General features: G+C 40.2%; 2 protein-coding genes across 2 annotated transcripts; both read right to left on the minus strand.

Moving 5' to 3' along the window:
* Positions 1–3,300: 3,300 nt before the first annotated feature.
* Positions 3,301–12,988, minus strand: wdr36 (WD repeat domain 36). Its single transcript, XM_037751789.1, has 22 exons — positions 12,723–12,988; positions 11,144–11,171; positions 10,587–10,687; positions 10,311–10,428; positions 10,085–10,217; positions 9,744–9,798; positions 8,992–9,124; positions 8,558–8,733; positions 8,207–8,327; positions 7,811–7,876; positions 7,306–7,395; positions 7,075–7,217; positions 6,870–6,987; positions 6,627–6,792; positions 6,421–6,529; positions 6,264–6,343; positions 5,944–6,051; positions 5,549–5,783; positions 4,882–5,001; positions 4,540–4,621; positions 3,628–3,815; positions 3,301–3,522 (listed from the first exon to the last, which is right to left on the minus strand). Exons 1-22 carry the CDS (start codon positions 12,861–12,863, stop codon positions 3,373–3,375), a joined length of 2,661 nt encoding a protein of 886 aa, XP_037607717.1. The 5' UTR covers positions 12,864–12,988; the 3' UTR covers positions 3,301–3,372.
* Positions 12,989–13,377: 389 nt separating this feature from the next.
* slc25a46 (solute carrier family 25 member 46) lies at positions 13,378–19,412 on the minus strand. Its single transcript, XM_037751803.1, has 8 exons — positions 18,956–19,412; positions 17,600–17,642; positions 17,420–17,477; positions 16,950–17,027; positions 16,379–16,479; positions 16,253–16,309; positions 16,050–16,107; positions 13,378–15,706 (listed from the first exon to the last, which is right to left on the minus strand). Exons 1-8 carry the CDS (start codon positions 19,224–19,226, stop codon positions 15,110–15,112), a joined length of 1,263 nt encoding a protein of 420 aa, XP_037607731.1. The 5' UTR covers positions 19,227–19,412; the 3' UTR covers positions 13,378–15,109.
* Between the last annotated feature and the right edge of the window lie 995 nt (positions 19,413–20,407).

The following is a 20,407-nucleotide window of genomic DNA, read 5'->3' on the forward strand; positions in this document are numbered from 1 at the left end:
GCTGCGGAGACTTCCGGTCCGGATATGACGTCAAATAACAAGCAGGAGGACATGACGTCAAATAACCAGAAGGGGTTTTTGGTTTTTTGTTTTTTAATACTTTATTTAAAAAGTTCAGTGCAACATATATATATATATATGTATATACATGTATACATGTTCAGATTTTTCATTTAAATTCTGCAAAAATATTTTAAAGTATAGAAAATAATATAAAAATAGTCAACAATGAACAACAGCTATGAAACTGAACATTAGCTTGATAATGTTGTAGAATGTGAAGTTATTTCGGAGCCTACTGTGTGACAGAATGTGTATTTTTATGGATCAATAGGTGTGACAGCAATCTCTCCAGGGTGTCGGATCAGGACACTAGTTTGTGCTCAGGTGAGAATGTAGAAACAGAGAGATGCAGAGTCCAGATGTAGAGTTAAAGCTGTTCATCTTGATGCAGATCAAAGCATATCAAATAATGGTGTGTGAAATGAGCCTAATGAGAAATTAAAGTGTTAAATGCAAGGTCCATCACAGTGTCTGTATATTCTCCATGGACGCACACATGAAACGTCCATTAGGCATCAATCATAGCAGGTGAAGTCCAGCCGTCTTCTCCTTATCTGTATTTGTCCCTCATTGCTGTATTTGGGGTCTACTCAGTGCAGGCACACTGATGGCACATGCACAGTGCATGATCAAGCACAGGAGATAGTAGGAGGAGACATGCACACTGATGGCACATGCACAGTGCATGATAAAGCACAGGAGATAGTAGGAGGAGACATGCACACTGATGGCACATGCACAGTGCATGATCAATGTGAGTAATGTAAATGTAATGTAAATGTAAATGTAATATAATTTATTATTTAATGGAGCTTCCTAGCGAAAAGTATTTCACACGTTTGTACCTGTACAACCGGCGTGACAATAAACATCTTGAATCTTGAATCTTGAGCACAGGAGATAGGAGGAGGAGACATGCACAGAGGCCTTTTATACACTACTCTGAGAAGGTGAGGTGGGGACCTCTGTTGGAAAGGACCACAAAGGCGATTTCCACATATAATTAATTAGGCTTTTAATTCACGCTGCACAACTAAATAGTACATCACAAAAAAGAATAATAAAAAAATACAATACGTTATCTTCAATGAGGCCTGGAGAAATAACAAAAAGGATTGTGTACCTTTGTGTCTTTTAAGAGTTAGATCATAGAGCATTGTGAACATATTCACTGCTTATTAACTGTGAAATAATCTTATTCAGATAAGCTGCAGTAGCCTTCTATCATCATTTCTATGTATCTGGCTCCAACTGGACTGCAACCTACTTACCGGTCTAGCAGAAAGCTTCTATAGTGTTGCCTTTACAAAGTAACACACAAAGACATTACATCAAGATGAATTAAATCAAATGATCATTAAATTACTTTTAACCTTTTAACATATTAATTACTATGAATTAACTTATTCAATGAAATCACTTATTTATCTCACCTACATAAAATACAGATTGTGCTTATTTATTAAACTAAAACATGTATACTAAACTTGGCTCCCACATTGGCCTTTACTTCTACTGTAAGGTACTGACACACGTCTGTTCACACGACTCATCTCACATCCAGATGGATTTATAACACACAACCCACCAGCAGATCATTTTATACGCATGTTCCCTTTAAACAAGCTGTACATATTATATTACATTATATACTATATTATTATTACTCTCAACATGAAAACCAACAATGTGTTAGTCTCTTCATACGTTCTGACTTCCTGTCAGCTTCCATCTCATTGGTTCCTACTGAAGACGTAATTCTTTAAAAACACTTCCCAAATATATAGTTTCATTTGAAAACTAGCCTTTAAAGCAGGAATACCGAAGTCCAAGCAGCCGGCACAACTTAAAACTAAAGACACACCGACCCAGGCCGATCGGGAACATCCATCCATCCATTATCTCTAACCGTTTAACCAGAGGTACCTGTACACCCTGGAACCTGGAAATGAGCAAAATAGGTCCTCTTTAATTTTGTACATTAGGGAATATACTTAAATTTGTGATAAAAAAATGTACTTATTTCATGAGAATTTTGCTTAATTTTGTTAACAAGATGTCCTCATTACTAATCCAATAATGTGAATAAAAATATGAACACATATGCAGCAGCAGCCTTCAGAGATGATAAAGATTAATAAATTAATAAAAATGTGGTTTATTCTACGTGGAGAGGACGTCACTTTAGGACGTCTGATCAAAACCATTTAAAGACAATATGAGAACATTTTTATGACACATACTTGTATTGCACAGAGACATTTAGTACTAGTACTACTTTAACAAAGTTCTTTTTGAAGTCGGGTCCAGGTGGATCATTATTGGACGACACCATGTGACCCGTCTGCTCACAACCATTTAACAACCAAAACCAAAGCAGAGCGTCATCAGAAGGAGAACTTTACACTCACCTGTGCAGATCTGTGTTCAGATGTGCTCCAAATATTCAGTTCTCAGGTCACCATTGTTGCTGTTGGATCAGGACTCATGTTTGCTGGGAGAGATGAAATGATTCAGATCACTGTAATAAATGTATCACCATCATCTGCTGTGTTCAAAGAAATAAAACCGCTTTCAGAAGCTATGAAACTCTGTGAATGAGCTCATTTTAACGTTGTGAAAATGTTTGGTTTGGTTTCTTTGTACGTGAGCGCTCTGCATTCACCAGAGAAGACGACGTCAAGGCTTTGGTTAGGACTTACTATCTCATTATCACCAGAACAGATCTGAGAATTACCAGGAAACTGTTTTAATGATGAGATACGGATGTTGTAATGATGAGAGGTTAGGATGGTTATCTCTCTTTGAGGAGACAGGAGTGATGGAGCTACCTGATTTCACCAGTCTGAGATATTAATGTGACTGAGTTATGTGGACGGTATTATTATTATTATTATAATAAAGTACTAAATGATCCTCTGTTTTACAGACATCTCTTTATACATCCATGGCCACAGACTCATTGGCGTTTTCAGTCCAAAATGGCGGCAGCGCTACCTCAGCACTATCTAGTGGCCGATGTCACGTTCTCTCTTTGGAGTGAATATGATGAATGAATGTCCGCCGCTCTGCCCATCCTGCTGTGTTGATCTGAACAGTAATGTCTGCTCAACAGTGTAAACAATAACCAGATTTATCTGAAATAAAAAGATATCAAACACCACAGAACTTCAAAATGTAAATATTAAATCATTTAATATTGTGTTGAAGAAAACTAAAAACACAAACAGACGCAGCGAAGATGAATCAATAACGTTTAATAAAATACAAAACGGTGTGTGTATTTGTCTGTGTGTGTATTTGTGTGTATCAAAGCAGTGCACTCTTGGCGTACGAAAGCAGACACAGTGATTGGTCGAATGACGACCGTAGCTCCGCCCACCCCGTCTCCAGCCGGGAGGAGAGGCGGAGCAACGCTGCCATGGCAACAGAGTCCTGCGACAACGAGCGGAGATGGAGCTGAAAAAACAAAAAACTAAATAAAATAAAAGATTTCCATAATAAAAGACGTCACCGGACATCTGTTAACGTTTTAAAATGACAGCTGTGTTCTGATTGGCTCACCTTCAGGAAAAGCGCCAGGTAAGCTTGAGCCAGGTCGAAGTCCCGCCCACTGGCCAACATGCTGTCAATCATGTGAATGAAGGCAAGCAGGAGGCTGCTGGCTCCGCCCCCTTCTGATGACAGACAGGTGAGCTCCACAGAAAGCGCCGCCGGCCCACAATCCTTCAGGCGACGCACCGGGCGATCGACTGCACAGAGAGAGAGAGAGAGAGAGAGAGAGAGAGAGAGAGAGAGAGAGAGAGAGAGAGAGAGAGAGAGAGTTATTAATGGATGTCATGTCTTTATTCTCATTTAATAATAATTTTTAAAAGAATTCATACAAGTCAAATATGATCTACAAACATGTTTATAGATATAAAATATTTATAAAGAATTGTAAACATTCCACTCTAAACATATATTTAGTAAATTCAAAAACCTTTTCATAACAAGAATATATTTATCATAATAACTGAGAAATAAAATCAACAATATTTTACACAAATATTTAAACTATAAAAGAATTAAACGACATTTAGGAAAAATAACTTCTTAAACAAATAAATAAAAAGAAAGAAAGAAGAATATTTTAAATCCTCTCAAATTATAAAAATAGAAGATATATATATATATATATATATATATATATATATTATAATAAAGAGATCTACAAGAATATATTTATAAAAATATGAAATTAATCAATAGACATAAATTCATTTAAAGGAATTCAACAATCTAATAATAAACATGTTTTTATAGATATTACATATTTTTTTAAAAGATGAAATAATTTTGATATTCAGAAAATGAACAGTTTTATTTCAACAATAAAAAAAATCACTAAAACTAAAACAAATGAAAAATAAATATTTTGAACATTGAAATGTGAAAGTAAATATTTTATTATTAATGAAAGCGATGGAGACTCACACGATCCAGACTGTAGAGCCGACTCCAGATCAGAACTGAACTCTGACCTCTGAGACAACAGACCCCAACGCAGCAGCTTCGACTGGAACGACACGTCACCACCAACATTACTATTATTACTATTATTATTATTATTATCGTTGTTCAGTGACGTCTCTGCAGATCTGAGGTCAGAGGTGACACTTGAGACTTTGCAGGAGGAAACGGGATTTTAGAAATAAAAGCTCTGTATGAAAGACGAAGAAGAAGAAGGAGGAGGAGGAGAAGGAGAAGGAGGAGAAGAAGAAGGAGAAGAAGAAGCAGAAGAAGGAGAAGAAGAAGGAGAAGGTCCAGCAGCTGTACCTGTGTTTCCTGTTGGGTTGCCGTGGGCGACGTGAATCGAGGCGTGAGACCAGGAAGTGTTGGCAGGAAGAACGGAGCAGCAGCCGCAGCAGCAGGGGGCGCTACAGGCTTATTCCTCCTCTACAAAACACACACACACACACACACACACACACACACACACACACACACACAACACACACGCACAACACACACACACACACACACACACAAGTTCAAGTTATGTTGTTTATGTATATATTATATAAATTATGTTGATTATAGGGTTTATGAGTCTCATGTATGACGAGTTCACTCTAAGAACCCGGGTGTTGTCCTCAAATCGTTGAGTGAGGATCGATGGACACTTCTCGCCCTCAACGGTCGCCGTCTTCGCTACGTAGCGGAAGGGGAGGGGCCACCGACCCTTTTCAAAAACTTGTGAAATGGCGGGCGAGGAAGCTGCAGCGGTGGTGAACACCGAACTACAGATTTAAGTTATGCATGTGTTTCCACTAAGTACCATTAAAGCTAAAGCTAACCGTTAGCTACCTGTAGCTCCAGTTTTGCTTGGTGTATGTCTGATAAACGCCGGCGGTACATGACGATGACTCAGCAGAATCTGTGAAGCTGTAAGAACTGACTCCAGACCAGGTGTGAGGAGTCTCACCTGTGACGGCAGACTCACCTTGATGGTGTCCAGGTGCAGCAGACTTTTCCATCGAGACTCCGGCAGCAGAGACAGAGTCACAAGCTCCGCCCCCAACTGCTCAGCTGACACGTACGCATCATCATCAACCTCCTCTGATGTCACTTCCTGTCCTGACTCGTCCGCCGTGACCCCCGGTAGTGTCTCCTCAGCTGGTTGGTAGTCAGCGGGGAGGGGGCGGAGCCCCACCGGCCCACACAGACTCTTATTGGTCCTGAGGGAGGAGAGCTGCACTGTGATTGGCTGCTGCAGGGGATCAGCTGACAATGACTCAGTGATGTCATCTTTACACATAGAACTTATTCTACAACACATCTGATTGGCTGCTGTAATTAAACACTGCATTAAAATCCTGAAAGGTGATTGGTTCAGACCAGAGGTAGACGCCCAGACTGTCAACATGAGCCGTCGCCAGGAAGTCTCCGGTCGGCGACAAGGACACGGCCACCGGTGCCATGGCAACCAGGAAACAGTCGACGAGACTGAAGAAGAAGAAATACAATTATTCCTGTCAACATATATATATATAGTTTATATATATATATAATATAATATATACATATATATATGTATAAATAATATATATATGTTTATATATAATGTGAATAAGTAAAGTAATGCATTAATAATAAGCCCTTAATGAATGTGTTGAAGGTTGTCTGTGTGAAGGTGAAGTGGGTTGTTCCATTCTCACCATCCAGAGGGGAGATCCCAGGTGCGAATGGTGCAGTCCATCGCCACGGTAACCAGCCAGCGGCCATCAGGACTGAACGTCTGAATAATATTAACGCTGTTAGCATGCTAGCTTATATTGAACATCATTAGCAGGTTGTTAGCCGTCCGGGACCCACCATGTCGTTGATGTTGCCGTGGTGACCGGCAAACTTCCTGACGATCCGCCTGGTTTCTATGTCGACCACCAGCAGTGTGAAATCATCCAGCGCTAAGGCTAACATCCCGCTAACACAGAAAAACACAACAACGCTGTTAGCTATCTTTGTTAGCAGCATGCTAACTGTTAGCTACCTTTGTTAGCAGCATGCTAACTGTTAGCTACCTGTCTCTGTGTAGCAGCATGCTAGCTGGTGCTGCATGTAGCTTTAGCTGCTCTTCCTGTTTCCTGCTCTTGAAGCGCCAGAACTTGAGCAGCCAATCAGAGCCTGCGGTGAGCGTCAGCTGGTTCAGGGTATCCGTGGCGACGCCGCGCACCGCCCCGCTGTGAGCTGGAACAGAAAGGGGCGGAGTTAATGACAGACAGACACAGAATGGACCAATCACAGACGAGAAAAGGTGAACACACCTTTCTCATCGTCGCCATAGCAACCGCGGTGCAGGCCGGACTGCAGGTTGTAGACGTCGACGCGGCCGCACGACGAGCCGATCGCAGCAAAGTTGCCACAGGAAGTGATGTCGACAGCCTGACAACAGAGACAGGAAGTCACGTGACCCTCAGAGAAAGTAGTGGGAGGAGCTTAGAAAAAATACAGGTGTGAAAGTGCCGTTACCGTGGCGATGCCATTCTTGCGATCGGCCGGCGGCTGCAGGTGATGAGCTCCCATGGTGCACCGCTGGTAGTTCCACGTGGTGGTTGCTAGGCGACCACGATGACACGCGACGATGCCGTCCCAGTCTGACTGACGAGCAGCGGCTGTAAATCATCGGAGAGAGAACATGTTGAAATTGGACTTTTTCTCGACGGCGTTCTGTGTATGTTAAGTTTGTGTCAGAGCGCCCACCGGAGGAGAACGCCGTGATGGCAGGAAGACGCAGCTCCTCGTAGGACAACCCCTTCTTCTTCTTCTGTTCCTTCTTCTTGTTGATGGAGCCTGGACAAAAACACGACCACACGGAACATTACGTTTCATCCAGACTCCTCATCACGTTCTCGTCTCTCAGCAGAAGCACAGAAGTCCAACATGAGACCTCGTCTGATTGGCCGAGAGCTGCTCAATCAATTCAGCTCAAACAAATCCATCAATAATAAACAAATAGTTATTTTCAGTTTCACCAGACTCCCTCCACATTGAATGGGAACTGATACAGAGAGAAAGACACCCGCATTAAAAAAATAAATAATCCTGTTTTACTAAATACATTCAGATTTTTGGTCGTTACCATGGATACCAAATCAAACAGAAGCCTCTGGCCAGTCACACAGCAGTTCGGTTTGAGACTCGAGACGTCGTTCTCGTTAAAATCATAGATTTGTTAAACGGAGTCTGGTTGAAGGGCTGAACTGACCGTGACCCAGGTTCTTGTTGAATCGCTCGTGGACGGTGGAGAAAGACTGCAGCGTCCCGTCCTGACCTGCAGCGGACAGAAAACACATCTCGTTTATGTTCTGTTCATTTATTATATAATATATTGTCCAATATGTAAACAATACAGAAAAATATAATTGACACATATAAGTCATTTCAAATATAAAGAGAATCCAGAGCAAAGAATAAAGCTAACTGGAAAATATGAAATTTTGTTTCATAACTTGATTAAATAAATAAATTAACCTGAAAAAAGGAAACTATTAAAAGTTGAACTAAAATAATGAAAACATGTCATATAATAACAATATAATATAATAATATCATCACATTGTTAAATAAAATAAAAACATTAAAATGAATGATGTTTATGTACCAGCACTGAGGAGGTTTTTTCCGTCGTTGCCGTGGTGATGGATGGTGGTGGGCGGGGCACTGTGGCCCTGACGACTCCGCAGCAACCTGGCTCCGCCCCCCTCCTGGTCAAATATCCACACCTGAAAAAAAATATATGAATTTATTATTACAAGTGTTAGTAATAAAGAGTAATAAAGAGATCTAAAATAAAAATATATTTTAAAAATAAATCTATAAACTATCAAAAAGAAAAGAAATCATAAATTAGAAATGATTATAAATATTATAAATAAAAGAAAAAAGTAATGATCAGTTTTATATGATTATTATTATATATTATTTAATATTTTATATAGTTTATCGGTTTTACCTTGATGGCGTTGTCGGCTCCGTTTGTGACCAATAGCGGCTCTCCGTGCAGGAAGGTTGCCGCGGCGATGGCTGTGCTGTGGGCGTGTCTCTGCTGAGTGACCAGCTGACGGCGTTCCAGATCCCAGAATGCAATGTGGCCCTGAGGACTGCCGGACGCCACGATGGGAGGACCGTCTGAGACAAAGAGAGAGACACTGTTTAACAGACGGGCTTCACTAGATACAACCAAGAGGTTTTGGTGCTTCACTGGAGTTTGTGTTGGAGTCTGAGTCTGAACAGCGGAGACACACGAGAGACCATGAGACACACGAGAGACCATGAGACACCGACCAGCAATGATTTATACGTGGAAGAAGTTACAAACAGTCCCTTTAAGTGAAGGATCTGAATCCTGTCTGACCTGCCAGGCAGCGTTTGCTGTTACATCTGTACCTGTTCTGAAAGCGAGCGAGCTGATTGGTCCCCAGTCCTGCGTGAAGCTCATCAGCGTCTCGTCCAATCGGATGTTGTGAATGATGATGCGTCCCGTCGCCGTGCCGACACCGACCACGTCCACCGCGGGACTCTGGGAAATTACGTTTTTATTATTATTCAATAAATGGAAAAAAATTTATTCATAATTATTTTCTTTTCAAAATAAAATCAATAATTAATAAATGACATCTATGAGCAACATTCAGTTCACTTTATTTACAGTTTAATAATAGTCGTCATAAATCAACATTTATTTCTTATATTGTTTGAAAGTATTTATAATTAAATACTTTTGTACGTCAATAAACAGATTTGATTCGATTTTAAATATAATAAAAATTAAATAAAAGCAAACATTAACAATTACAGTTAAATAACACACTTATTTATTTATTTATTTATTCCTTTACTCTGTTTTATGTTTTTTGAGTGAAACATTCCTCAAAATGAAATATTTTTTTCTAAATAAAAAAAGTGGATAATATATATATATATATATATTATTATATATAAATAAATTAATATATATGTATATATATATATATATACGTATATATATATATATATACGTATATATATATATATATACATATTAATATATATAAAAAGGAAACTATTAAATTTTAATGTTTTTATTTTAATCAGTACAAATACGTGATTAGCCTGAGTTATTAGCGTATTAGTGAGCAACAGAGTGCTGAGTGACGGACCTGCTGCAGAACTGTGACTCCTGCTGACCAGCCGGGGAACGTGAACAACAACTTACTGAAAACACAGAAACACAACATCAAAAACAAAAACAACGACATTAAAAACTGAATGAAAGATGATTTAATTATTATTGAGGAAGACGTTGTGTTTAGATTTGAATAAAGATCTTAGTTGAACTAATAGAACACAGTATTCTGTGAGCTGCTGCTTCTTATTTCAGGTGTTTCTTTGATGGACGTCTGAATGGACTGAACACAAACAGGATGTTTACCCTTTAGGGGTTTCACAATAAAAGCTGAGAGACCCGTTAGCCTGGATGCTAACATGCTAACATGCTCACCTGGTCTTGATGTTCCAGAGCTGCAGTGCACCCTGGGAGCTTCCAAGCAGCACCTTGTTCAGGTAGGTGCTGGGGTGCATCATGGCCGACACGTCGAAGGTGACGGGGTCAAACTGCAACCGCAGGTAGATTTCTGAGAGAGAGAGAGCAATGCATTATGGGTAAGAGGACAGGTAAAATAAAGAAGCAGACAGTGAGTGACAGTAAGCGAAGCCCCCCCCCTCACCTCCTCCCTGGACGTCCCACACGATGACATCACCGCCGCTATCGGCTGAGATCAGCTGATCACCCAGAGGAAGCAGCAGACGCACTTCCTGTCCGTGTCCATGGTAACGCATCACCACCTGTACGGATAGCAGACGGGGTCAAAACACTTTTCATTCTATTATTTGACATTTGTTGTTATTTTATTTTATTCTGTTTTTTAAAGCATCAAATAAAAATAAATCTATAAAAACGTTCGTGATAAAAGAAGAAATGTTTGTAAATAAAGTTTTCGGACCTCTTTGTTACGGGCGAAGGCGCTGATGACTCGCCCGGCAGCGGCGAACACCAACATCCTGTCCGCTGCCACACAGTTGATGTCATCTGACAGGCTGTTACCTAGGCAACAACCACATCACATCAGGACACAGCAGCCAATCAGAGAGCACAGCTCTCAGCAGCCAATCAGAGAGCACAGCTCTCAGCAGCCAATCAGAGAGCACAGCCCTCAGCAGCCAATCAGAGAGCACAGCTCTCAGCAGCCAATCAGAGAGCACAGCCCTCAGCAGCCAATCAGAGAGCACAGCGCTCAGCAGACAATCAGAGAGCACAGCTCTCAGCAGCCAATCAGAGAGCACAGCTCTCAGCAGCCAATCAGAGAGCACAGCGCTCAGCAGCCAATCAGAGAGCACAGCGCTCAGCAGCCAATCAGAGAGCACAGCGCTCAGCAGCCAATCAGAGAGCACAGCGCTCAGCAGCCAATCAGAGCAGAGAGCACAGCACTCAGCAGACAATCAGAGTTCAGTTGAATTAATATTGATTTATATATATAATATTAATAATTAATGTACTCACTGACAGCAACGATCCCCAACCTGTTCACCTGGAAGTAATCAATACATCAACCAATCAATCAATCAATCAATACATCAGACAGACAGACAAGTGAGGAGACAAACTAACAGACAGAAAGAGACAGACAGACAGACAGACAGACAGACAGACAGGTGAGGAGACAGACAGACAGACAGACAGACAAGAGAGACAGACAGACAGACAGGTGAGGAGACAGACAGACAGATGAGGAGACAGACAGAGAGACAGACAGACAGGTGAGGAGACAGACAGACAGACAGACAAGAGAGACAGACAGACAGACAGGTGAGGAGACAGACAGAGAGACAGACAGACAGGTGAGGAGACAGACAGAGAGACAGACAGACAGGTGAGGAGACAGACAGAGAGACAGACAGACAGGTGAGGAGACAGACAGACAGACAGACAAGAGAGACAGACAGACAGACAGGTGAGGAGACAGACAGACAAGAGAGACAGACAGACAGACAGACAGACAGGTGAGGAGACAGACAGAGAGACAGACAGACAGACAGGTGAGGAGACAGAGAGACAAGAGAGACAGACAGACAGACAGACAGGTGAGGAGACAGACAGACAGACAGGTGAGGAGACAGACAGAGAGACAGACAGATGAGGAGACAGACAGAGAGACAAGAGAGACAGACAGACAGGTGAGGAGACAGACAGACAGATGAGGAGACAGACAGAGAGACAAGAGAGACAGACAGACAGACAGGTGAGGAGACAGACAGAGAGACAGACAGACAGGTGAGGAGACAGACAGACAGACAGACAGACAGACAGACAGGTGAGGAGACAGACAGACAGACAGACAAGAGAGACAGACAGACAGACAGGTGAGGAGACAGACAGAGAGACAGACAGACAGGTGAGGAGACAGACAGACAGACAGACAGACAGGTGAGGAGACAGACAGAGAGACAGACAGACAGGTGAGGAGACAGACAGAGAGACAGACAGAGACAGACAGACAGATGAGGAGACAGACAGAGAGACAAGAGAGACAGACAGACAGACAGGTGAGGAGACAGACAGAGAGACAGACAGACAGGTGAGGAGACAGACAGACAGACAGACAAGAGAGACAGACAGACAGACAGGTGAGGAGACAGACAGAGAGACAGACAGACAGGTGAGGAGACAGACAGACAGGTGAGGAGACAGACAGACAGACAGACAGACAGACAGGTGAGGAGACAGACAGACAGACAGACAAGAGAGACAGACAGACAGACAGGTGAGGAGACAGACAGAGAGACAGACAGACAGGTGAGGAGACAGACAGACAGACAGACAGACAGGTGAGGAGACAGACAGAGAGACAGACAGACAGGTGAGGAGACAGACAGACAGACAGACAGACAAGAGAGACAGACAGACAGACAGGTGAGGAGACAGACAGAGAGACAGACAGACAGGTGAGGAGACAGACAGAGAGACAGACAGAGACAGACAGACAGGTGAGGAGAACACAATGACGTCATGTTGTCATAGCGACACATTAAAGACATGTTTAAAGAACATGATGAAGTTGAGGAAGTTTAAAGTTTCTTACGTTGTACGTGTGGAAACATTTACCGACTGACGTCACCAGGTAGAACTCGCGGTGCTTCCGGTGGTACCGCAGCGCGAGCGGCACGTGGTTAGAGTAAAGACCCAGAACCCGGAACCCGGAGAACAGAGAGCTGCCCGGCATCACCACGACCAGAACCACAACCAACAACAAGACCACGAGAACCCAACCGGACACACAGAACCCAACCGAGACAGGAAACACATGGAGGAGAGCCGAGGAACTGAGTCCGACCGGAAACAACAAACACCAGCATCAAGGTTCCGCTCAGAGGACGAAGGTTCCGTCTGCAGCAGAACAGAAACATCAGAGCATAGACACCAAAAGCATTTTAATAAATTAAAAATAATAGATAACACTATATATTATATTAAATATATATATTAAATAAATATATTTTAAATAATAAATCATGTACTATAAACAAAAATGTTGTTTTGGTTTAATCATTAAAAATCCAAACTAATAAGATGATTTTCAATGATATAAAACGTATAAAACCTACACAGTAAGCTGCTTATGAGGCCGTTTCAGAGCGCTTAACTTACATTTATTATTCATGATGATTCTATATATTCACATTTATATTTGTATTAAGAAACATGTTTGCAGATTAATCTGAACAAGCAGCATCGTCTCCACTGAGAGCTCATTTCATTTTATTTTATTTTATTTCACATGAAAACAAATTTACAGCAAAAAAAACCTCTTCAGAGTTCAAATTTTATTTTTCTGCGGCACAAGTGCAAAGTTTCAACATGTGACATTAACAACAAAAACACAACAAAATATAAACAAGTGCAGATTCAGTGATTTTAGCTGAAGTTTAAAAAATAAACCAACACTGAATAACTTTTATTTTATTTTAATTTGCGTCTTTCAGACTGACGTAAATGTTGCATCTATTTCCAAACATTTATTTTTGAAAAATCAAACACCAAACTCAGTCCCTTTTAACTGATCAATTTCTTTTTCACACATTTAATTTGAATATTGATTTAAATATTTATGAATCACATTTAATTTCATCTAAATCTACATTTATTTTAATACATTTTCCATTTTTACAACTTTATACAAATAAAAAGTGGCTTCACGTTCTCTTAAATTTGCTGTTGATGATATTTCACTCTGTAGATATTCATGTGTGTCGGTACTTCTATTATGTATATTTTTAACACAGGATCATGAGGTCATGCTTTCATGCTGGAACAGGATCTGCGTTTCTATGGCAACACACGACCACCACGACATTTTGTTCGAAGGCAGGAAGTGACACAAACGTTCAGAGTCAACACGTGAATCCGACCTTGTGTTGTTGGAAGGTGGATTTCTTTCTGTTTTCATGGAGCTAGGCTAACAGTTCCCCCTGCTTCCAGTCTTTCTGCTAAGCTAGGCTAAACACGATCTGGAGCTTCTACTGAAGAAAATTTGGTGCGATTGCCAGAAAAAACAGCAGAAGTGTGTAACCACTAAAAAGGAGCTGAAGTGTGAGTTGTTATAACATGTTACGGCACGTTATAACATATGTTGTTATACCATGTTATAATGACATGTTATAGCAACACATCATTATAACATCACATTATACATGTTATAACATGTATAATGACATGTTCTTACATTGTAACATGTTATAGCAACACGTCATTATAACATGTTATAACATGTCATTATTACATGTCATTACATGTTACAATGTAAGAACATGTCATTATAACATGTTATAATGACATGTTATAACATGTTATAATGACATGTTATAATGACATGTTATAGCAACACGTCATTATAACATGTTATGACATGTCATTATTACATGTCATTACATGTTACAATGTAAGAACATGTCATTATAACATGTTATAATGACATGTTATAACATGTTATAATGACATGTTATAACATGTTATAATGACATGTTATAGCAACACGTCATTATAACATGTTATAACATGTCATTATTACATGTCATTACATGTTACAATGTAAGAACATGTCATTATAACATGTTATAATGACATGTTATAACATGTTATAATGACATGTTATAACATGTTATAATGCCATGTTATAACATGTTATAATGACATGTTATAACATGTTATAATGACATGTTATAATGACATGTTATAACATGTTATAATGACATGTTATAATGACATGTTATAACATGTTATAATGACATGTCATAACAAGTTATAATGACATGCTCTTACAACAACATTATAACATATTTTAGCAACATGTCGTTTCATCTTTTTAACATTTTTCTTGTTGTAAAGAGAAGCTGAGAAAATGTTTTGTTGTCATGGCGACAGAAATAATTTGAACTTTGGAAGTGAGGCTGCGTCTCCATGGTAACGCCTCTAGCTGGCCCTGCCCTCCAGCAGCAGCAGCCTCAGCAGCGTCCTGGCTGCAGCCAGCAGCGCTCCGTGCAGCGCGTACTGTGTCGCCAGCGCTCCGAAGCCGCGGTAAAACCCGGCTGCGCCCTCCTTGCGGCGGATGTTGTGGAGGCAGTCGGAGAAGCCGTCGTACTGCGTGTTGACGGGCAGGACCAGCGGGCTGCCGCCGTTTCCCGCGGCGACCACACCGTCCGTGGCGTCGATGATGGTGCGTGTGCCCTGCAGGCTGAGGCGGTGCAGCGCCGTCTCCAGAGGAAACAGCACGATGTCGGCCACCAGAGATCCCGCCCATGCCGCCGCCAGCTCGGGAAAGTAGGCGTCCAGCGGGTTGGATGGGTCCGCCCGCTGCTTCCGGCCCCGCTGGTGCAGCCACAGCGCCACCCGCTGGACAGAGGCGGCGATGGCGTACCGCAGGATGGCGTGCAGCGCGACAGGAAGCAGCAGAGAGCTGAGAGGAAGCAGACGGCGACTGTGAGGAGCGCCGACACCCAACAACCGAGTCAAACCTTCACGCATACAATCCAGCAGCCCAGAGGACGAGTCGTCACGGACGATCTCACTCTGTGGAAACACGAGAGGACGTTCAGCAGCAGAAAAACAGCGGCCCTTTAGTCGCTGTTCTGGAGCTTTCAACAGAAGCCTTCCTCAACCACCTGGTTTCTAATCATATCTAATCATATATATATCTTTAACACGCAAACATTTCCTAACACATAAAACATGGAAGAAGAAGTCCATGAGCTTTTTGGTGGTGAAAGCTTCACAACTGCTACTAAATGGACCCTGTGTGGAGAATGATTCAGATTATTGATCACAGATGACTTCAGATAGAATCAAATCAAAACAGCTCAAAGCAGACAGCTGACCAAAGCTTGATAAAAACATTTGAATGATCAATAATAACCTGGACGGTCTCGATGAGGCTGGCACAGTAAAAAGGAAGAGCCACCACAGCCGTTAACCTGCGGTGAGACACAGAGAGAGGCCTCAGATTAAATCTACAGAAATGTAACGGAGGTTCTGCAACTACAACTTTCTTTCATCTTTCATTCAGTAGAAGAAGAAATTCATTCAATAAATGAGTAGAAGAAGAAGAAGAGAACTGACCCTTTAAGCAGCAAATGTCCAGCCAGCTGTTTCCAGCTCCACCTGTGAGGAAGCTCCCTACAGACAGAAAACACTCTGTAATACACCAGTAATACACCAGTAATACCACAGTCTGTGGTTAGTTACCGTGGTAACGGTGTGAACTCGCTGAGGACGCCCTCAGCTCCGAGCGTGATGCCGTGAACGATGAAGGTGCTGCCCATCCCCTTCCACAGAGCCTTCGGACCCTGAACAACAACAACAACACGTTACTGATCCCTGATCAGACTTATTACACCACATGATGACCGACATATTTAAATTTATTATTTACAGTTCATATTTTTAACTCTGATGAATGTTTGTAAAATACTGTTTATGCAATTGCCCTAAAATAAAATAATAATTTATAGTGTGTCAATGAACATGTATTATTGGTAATTTAATATTTAAATATATTAAACATATTTCATGTATTATTTTTATGTTTTTTTATTTCAAATATATTTTATCCCTTAAACAGTCTTGATCATTTATCATTGTATTTTTTATATGACTAATATTGTATATTTTAAATATTTCCATTCATTAGGATATATTTTTCAAAATAATAATAATATGTTATTGTTTTTTTATTTATAATTTGTGTTTCTGCTATGAAATATGAACATATCTGTTAAATGAAATATAAATTTTCGCTGTCAGACTGTTGTCTCACCTGAGCCTTGGTGATGGTGTACATGACAGCGACGGCGCTGAACGGGGTCAGGTGGTAACAGCGGGCGTGGTAGTTCACCTGAGACAAACGGCCAATCAGAAGGCAGGAGGGGAAACATTAATTATTATTAATATGAACTAAATGTGTAACAACTAAATTAAGATCATAAACATGAAGCTGTAATTATAATAACGTATAATAGTTTATGTTTAAAGTTTGTTGTTCATTAGTTTCAATTTCACATTAAACTTTAAAAATACATAAATATTATAAACATGATTCTTTATATTCTCTAGAACGGCTGACTGCTTTACAAACTGCATCCCCACACAGTGATGAGTTAAACTTCCAGGAGAGAAAATACAAAAAGAAAAAGACTGAAATTGTCCTTCGATGTTTGATTCATCTCCTCCTGATGCGTCTCAGATGTTCGTTATTGATCAGTTATTGATAAGAAGGTGAGCGGTTACCTGACACTGCCTGCGGAAGACGATGCAGGGGTGAGCGAGGACGTTCTCAGTGAACAGACTGCAGACAGACAGACAGGTTTATTTAGAGACATTTATTCTGAAAATCACTGAGAAATGCATAAGAAACCATTTATTATACGATTATAATTATATTATTAATAATAAGAATGTATTTCCAACCTGACAAGTCCGATTCCAAATCCTGCAAATCGATTGAGCTGCTCTGCAAGAACAACAACACATCAGCATTAATAAACATTAATAACAGACTAATAACAGATGTATTAACTCTGCAAGAGCAACAACACATCAGCATTAATAAATATTAATAAACATTAATAACAGACTAATAACAGATGTATTAACTCTGCAAGAGCAACAACACACAGCATTAATAAACATTAATAACAGAATAATTCATTTAGACTTTTCGTGCTGGTGTCATGAAGACATTATTATACAGAAGTGAGAAGTAGAAGAATAATATTAAAGTTTATTTTCACCAGACAGAAAAAAACAATGAAAATGTTAATATAACAATAAAAATCTAAAATTCGAAATTAATGAGACAGAAATCAGTAAATCTGAATAATAATAATGATAATAATAATAATAATAATAATAATAATGATAATAATAATAATAATAATAATAATGATAATAATAATAATAATAATAATGATAATAATAATAATAATAATAATGATAATAATAATAATAATAATAATGATAATAATAATAATAATAATAATGATAATAATAATAATAATAATAATAATGATAATAATAATAATAATGATAATGATAATGATAATAATAATAATAATAATAATAATGATAATAATAATAATAATAATAATGATAATAATAATAATAATAATAATGATAATAATAATAATAATAATAATGATAATAATAATAATAATAATAATGATAATAATAATAATAATAATAATAATGATAATAATAATAATAGTAATAATAATAATAATGATAATAATAATAATAATAATAATGATAATAATAATAATAATAATAATGATAATAATAATAATAATAATAATAATAATAATGATAATAATAATAATAATAATAATAATGATAATAATAATAATAATAATAATGATAATAATAATAATAATAATAATAATAATAATGATAATAATAATAATAATAATGATAATAATAATAATAATAATAATAATAATAATGATAATAATAATAATAATAATAATGATAATAATAATAATAATAATAATAATAATAATAATAATAATAATAATAGGACATAACATGAAGAATAGCGTGCTAACTGACAGTTAGCCTCGTTAGCTGCAATGTTCCATGTACTTTATATACCTAGCAAACAATTAGCCCGCTACCTAGAGTTAGCTTTCTGTTCTAGGATTAGCCTGCAAGCTAACGACCCTGTAGCATGATGCGTTAGCCTTCAGTGTGTCTTGTTGGCTAGTTAGCCTGCTAGCCTGTTACATTAACTTTTCATTGTACAGTTAGCCTGCTAGCTAACCGACCTACCCGCAGGAGGGACGCCGGGCTGCGGAGCCTCCCAGCCGGCTGCAGCTCCAGCAGCTCCGGGCTCCTCCAGCGGCTCGTCGCTGTAAGGTGTCCGCTCTGCGTGGTGCAGGTTGCGGCTGCCCGGGATGTCCGGCGGCGTGGTGACCCAGTGGTGCTGCTGCAGCTCCGCGGGGCCTCCGGCGCTCCTCACCGGGTACCCGGCTCCGAGCAGCGGGTCCTCACGGCCCCGGTAGCCGAGCCCGTCGAAGCTGTCCGGCCGCCTGGAGGCCATCAGAGGGCTGAGACTCAGATCCGGTTAACGGATACACACATCCACGTCCCGGTAAATAACCGGAGAGATGATTTAATGATTTAATGATTTAAAGATTTAAAGATTTAAAGGAAGATTCGACTGATTTGACCTGAAACACAACAACATCCACCTGTCACCCGGAAGCTCTTCTTCTTCACTTCCGGAAGACTGGCGGTGTTACAGCTCGTTACTTCCCCTACAGGTCAGTTCTGACCAGAAGTCCATATACATACATATATACAGTATATACGTATATATATATATACGTATATATATATACATATATACACACATATGTATATATATATTGAAGAAAATTAATTTACAAACATTAAAGGTTCTGTTTGTAACTTGTTCAGGTATAAATCATTGCGGGTCGGTGTCTCACGGTCTCTCCTGTGTCTCATGGTCTCTCGTGTGTCTCATGGTCTCTCGTGTGTCTCATGGTCTCTCGTGTGTCTCATGGTCTCGCGTGTGTCTCATGGTCTCTCGTGTGTCTCATGGTCTCTCGTGTGTCTCATGGTCTCTCGTGTGTCTCATGGTCTCTCGTGTGTCTCATGGTCTCTCGTGTGTCTCATGGTCTCTCGTGTGTCTCATGGTCTCTCGTGTGTCTCCGCTGTTCAGACTCAGACTCCAACACAAACTCCAGTGAAGCACCAAAACCTCTTGGTTGTATCTAGTGAAGCTGTTAAACAGTGTTGGCCGCGGTCGGAGGACGCGGGGGAGACCGGAGCTTTGGTCTCCAGGACCGGAGTCTCTGCTCCTCTGCTCCTCTGCTCCTCTGCCTGCCTTCACTCACACACCACGCTCCTTCTCTCTCTCTCTCCACCTCTCACGTGCATGCTGCTCACTCCACACTGCAGAAGAGTTAGTTTAGCTCTGAGAATATCTAGTGAATGTTCAGTGGACGTTTGTGCAGAAATAACTGCTGCAGCTCCTCCAGACCAACAGAGGTTTCCCGTGTCTTGTGAAGTGACGGGGCTCTACAGAGAGAAACGTTATCGTCTCCCACCAAAACTCCGGTGTCTCCCCCGTTCCCTCCGGCCGCGGTCGGGAGGCTGAGGCGGGAAAAGCCAACACTAGGATCAGCATTGATTCATGGAGAGACCTTGGTCTGGTCAGCTAACATTACTGCCAAGCAGCTGAAATATAGAGTGATA

The sequence above is a fragment of the Sebastes umbrosus genome, chromosome 19, assembly GCF_015220745.1.
Source record: "Sebastes umbrosus isolate fSebUmb1 chromosome 19, fSebUmb1.pri, whole genome shotgun sequence".
Lineage (NCBI taxonomy): Eukaryota > Metazoa > Chordata > Actinopteri > Perciformes > Sebastidae > Sebastes > Sebastes umbrosus.

Coding starts and splice junctions, on each gene's coding strand:
- slc25a46 (XM_037751803.1), bottom strand. CDS start 19,226: ATGGCCTCCAGGCGGCCGGACAGCTTCGACGGGCTCGGCTACCGGGGC. Junction 17,478..17,599: donor TTTGGAATCGGACTTGTCAG/GTTGGAAATACA, acceptor GTCTGTCTGCAG/TCTGTTCACTGAGAACGTCC. Junction 15,707..16,049: donor GCCTCATCGAGACCGTCCAG/GTTATTATTGAT, acceptor GTGTTTCCACAG/AGTGAGATCGTCCGTGACGA.
- wdr36 (XM_037751789.1), bottom strand. CDS start 12,863: ATGCCGGGCAGCTCTCTGTTCTCCGGGTTCCGGGTTCTGGGTCTTTAC. Junction 6,530..6,626: donor ATGCTGCTACACAGAGACAG/GTAGCTAACAGT, acceptor TTTCTGTGTTAG/CGGGATGTTAGCCTTAGCGC. Junction 3,523..3,627: donor ACCTGGCGCTTTTCCTGAAG/GTGAGCCAATCA, acceptor TTGTTTTTTCAG/CTCCATCTCCGCTCGTTGTC.